Source organism: Liolophura sinensis, chromosome 6, assembly GCF_032854445.1.
Source record: "Liolophura sinensis isolate JHLJ2023 chromosome 6, CUHK_Ljap_v2, whole genome shotgun sequence".
NCBI lineage: Eukaryota > Metazoa > Mollusca > Polyplacophora > Chitonida > Chitonidae > Liolophura > Liolophura sinensis.
The window spans coordinates 50,663,608-50,667,735 of record NC_088300.1 but is presented as its reverse complement, the minus strand read 5'-3'; the positions used below and the strand labels follow the sequence as shown (position 1 = coordinate 50,667,735).

Sequence of the window (4,128 nt, the reverse complement as noted above, 5' to 3'; positions counted from 1 at the left end):
GGACGACCACACATCAACTGTTGATTAACACTATACTTCAAACAACCAACTAATGTATCGCTTAATCAATAAATCAACCAATTAACATTGACTGCACCATAACCAGTTGCTAACATGGCATCCAGTATGACTCAAAATTTCTTAACTTACCAAGTCTCAAATTATAGAGATCAACATTAAATAAAAGTAAAAAAGACTTACGACAATTTTGATTGTGGGAAGACATGGTTATATTAAATAATCAACTCTGGTGATGTGAGACGACGTAACACGGGATCATCCGCCCTAAACATGAGACAGTTGCAGGTTTTATATAATATTATATACACTTCTTTCGCCTCACACACACACACACATATATATATATATATATATATATATATATATATAATTATATACTATATACACGGTATGTACATTTCTGACAATAATAGCACTGACGAGCCGGTAGTAGGGCATAGTTCAGTCATTGTAGCACGTCCCTACACTGGGGAGAGTTCATTCTGTAAAAGAGTCACACTGCCACAGTTCATCTGGATCCAAGTTCATGAGATGTAAATAAAAACAAAATAATAACGAAAGCTCATAGACTAACAGCCAATTTGACATTTTTGTGGTTTGACAGTGTCGACGCTATAATGTAAACAGTCCCCTGGCATCATCGAATGTAAGTTGTTTTTATCTGAGATAAATTATAATTGTCCACTTTGGCATCTGTGATTGTAAGAAAGTCACTGTCAGTGTATCATATGAGGCGAGGCGCTGGAGAAGGCTGGGTAATAGGCTGCGTAAGGCGGGACTATCCCCTGAGGTAGGTACGTCGGTCTGCCGTTGAAGAGAGCAGCCGCCGCCGGGAAAGTGATGCCCAGCGCCGGTGGAAGCATCGGTTTGGAGGCCATTCGGAGTTTCTCTAACTCCGCCTCTTGTAGTCGTTTCGCTTTGGCCCGTCTATTCTGGAACCAGATTTTCACCTGGGTCTCAGTCAAATTGAGTGAAGCTGAGAACTCGGCTCTTTCGGCGATGGATAAATACTGCTTTTCTCTGAACTTCTTCTCCAAAGACAGCAACTGAGAGGTAGTGAAAGGGGTCCGTGGTTTACGATTAGTCTTGTGCTTTCTCAGGGTCATTTTCTGGGGGTTCATTCTCGGTGGCGAGGTCGGCCCTGATGAAGAAATATTAGAGTTAATCAGCGGGAAAGATACTAGAACGAGCTACCAAATATACTGACACAACTTGCAAGCCAATAGTAAATGTCTCATCAAAATCACTTTGGTCCAAATGCCAACGCATTTCTCTTGTATATGCTTAACAGTGATATTTAAATATTACGGTTAGCTTTCTAGGCCAGAAGTCGAGAAGACAACACAAAAGAAATAGTTGTGTATTTTTCCATCCTAAAAATGGAGTCAGTGCACAACAACTTTCTGATCAACTAACGAACTGTAACATTAATTCTTTTCGCACTGTTTGGTTATAAAATAACCAGGTAAATAAATATGAGATCAAATAAATTTGTATTTAATCCTGTTTTTGGACTTTTGTAAAAATATTCATTAAACTATTATTACACGGCCGAAAGCTTTATTTACTAGAATGTGTGAAAAAAAGATTACTACACAAACATCTGCATGATCAAAGTAACTGATCAAATTGTACACAAAACTCTTTGGGACCGGTTTCGTATACTGATATAAACTAATCCACACCTTGATTTTTAAACCTAACATACCAAATGTTGAAGGCCTTTAGTAACGTAATTTAGTGAGTTAAAAAATCTATCGCTGTTAATATTATATACTTTTTCAATATCATAATATGTCACTTCTGTGAACATCGTTGTGGTAAAAAAAATCCGTATAAAATAGTTTATGGAGTTAAACAGGATAAGTGCTACTTTTTATTATGTGGCTGATTAAAAAGTCTGTTCTTGTGCTGTTTGCAATTTATTTGTTTGCAAGTCTACTTCAGCGTAGAACATTAACTCCGGTGACACAACTCCGTACTCCACTCCGTACAGTGTTAACAAAGCCTTAACATCTATTAATACTACATGAAAGTCCAAGCGACATGAGGACAAATGTGTGCAAGTGCTACAAAGTACTTACTGGAGAGAGGCGACATCTGGGAAGCGTGGTTGAAGGGATGGAAACCTGGGCTGGTTGGCAGGGTCCACCTGGGGTTCGTGTGATGAGGGACGGGTCGGAGAGGGCCCTGGGGAGCGTCCACGGGCCGGCGAGCCGTCTTCAAACACTCGGGTCGGCGTAAGATATCTACCACAGAAAAAGGATTGTCCAAGTGACTCGGCGTACCACCACTGCTTATGTGTTTGGAAGACGATCGAGATGTGGAAACGTCACTGTCTTTTGATATGATTGACTCTACACTGAAGGAAATCTGGGTTCTTTGGGAAGTAGGGTTCTTATTGTGTGGTGACGTCGTGGGAGAGGTGCCCACTCTGTCACAGCATTCCCTGTCACACTTCACATTCTCGGGAACGTCCTGACTATCTTCCCCTCTCATCCTCAAATCCTCGCATTTACTGAAATCCCTCGCTGTTTCGGGCACTTCTTTGCAAATTCGTGACGACTGGAGGTCAGTTGGCGGGTCCTCCGTGCCTCTTCCTTGTTCCACCATTTCCCAGCACAACTTTAATACGCCGACAAGTATATTCGGTGCTGAAACAGTTTGACTAACAAATCCCTGTGATTGCCTGTAGACTGGGGAAGTGCGTCTTGTAATTACACTGACTACAGCCTGTGATCACAACTGCTAAACTCTACACAGTCTCATAAGAGAACATTCAAGCCTAATCACCTATCAACTTTCCGCGTGCCTTCTTCCGAATTGTTCATTTCTCAACTGACCTCCAACCTAGACGGGGCCTTTATGACATACCGATCGCACGGCAGCTTGACGCCGATTGGCCAACATTGCTAGTGAGGCTCCGCCCACCCTGTCATTGACATATCCCGTTCAATAAAGCAGCCAAGCCTACTGTGGTGGATGCGGCGAATCGCTTTATTGCCCAGAGAAAAACTGAGGCAAGTAACACACATCCGCCAGAGCCTACCGAAACGGAGCAGCCATTTTAGATGGTCATCTTTTGAAAAGGATCTTTCTTAATGTATTGGGGAGAAGAAACCCGGCGATTCGACCGAAGCCAGGTGATGAACGTATATGGACAGGCGGACGTACACCGCGAGTTAGCTGATGATCTAGCATAAAATCAACCGTTCTACCTGGATGCTCGCTCACAATGCAAAAACCACGGGAGACTCTCTCCGTGAATGTGTGACACTGCGGTGCGAAATTTGTCGCAAATCACATCAATCAAAATCTGTCAAAACACAAAAATGTAAAGGGCCGAGGACACTGATGGTAGGCGCCACTGATGGTCTTTTCAGTTTTCACCAAACACAGGCCAGCCGGGATTTCCTATCATGAACGATACACCCGTTTGCAGTGAGAAGATCCCGCAAACACAGAGTTTCAGTCCTAACCCCCAATTTATGTCCCTTTTCTTCCGATTTTAATTTCAGATATCCCACACTTTGCCCAAATGACTTTCAGAGGAAACTGGCCGTTCACAAAGGGCCATAAAGAGAAGGCATTTTGGAGCCACAGTATCTCAGGACGCCTTAGAGTTGACAGGAACTTCTCATACAGTAATAATCACTTCGTTGATCATACTTTACTCCCAATTATATACACAAATGCGCATATAAATCAAACCACTGACCCCTGAGTGACGTTTTAACAAGTCCTAATTGTCGTTTTACGACAAAAAGTGAGTTTATAATAAAATATGGGGATCTGCATTCACTTCCTGTAAGTACGCTATAATTGTAAACACCTACATGTACGTAATCTCACTGATAGCTGCATTTTTTTTATAAATCCCCAAAAATATCATACTGTCCTTTTTTTTTAAATTTCACTTATCAACTCGATTTGAATATTAAACCAACATGGAAATAAGTGCTAACTGAGGTTGGTCGATAATCAATAAAAATCAGTGATTACACTCCTGTTTTGTTAATGGATAATGGGCACCTAGAGTCAACAATTTGTTGGTAATTTGTTAATAATTTATAGGACATCTTGATTAACCACACAATAATTATTTTA

The 4,128-nt window shown here is 41.3% G+C and overlaps 1 protein-coding gene across 1 annotated transcript; it reads right to left on the bottom strand.

The window, feature by feature from the left end:
- Nucleotides 1-422: 422 nt before the first annotated feature.
- LOC135468946 (homeobox protein MSX-3-like) lies at nt 423-2,769 on the bottom strand. The gene is made up of 2 exons (XM_064747437.1): nt 2,106-2,769; nt 423-1,162 (listed from the first exon to the last, which is right to left on the bottom strand). The coding sequence occupies exons 1-2, from the start codon at nt 2,632-2,634 to the stop codon at nt 738-740; spliced, it is 954 nt and encodes a 317-aa protein (XP_064603507.1). The 5' UTR covers nt 2,635-2,769; the 3' UTR covers nt 423-737.
- Nucleotides 2,770-4,128: the final 1,359 nt, after the last annotated feature.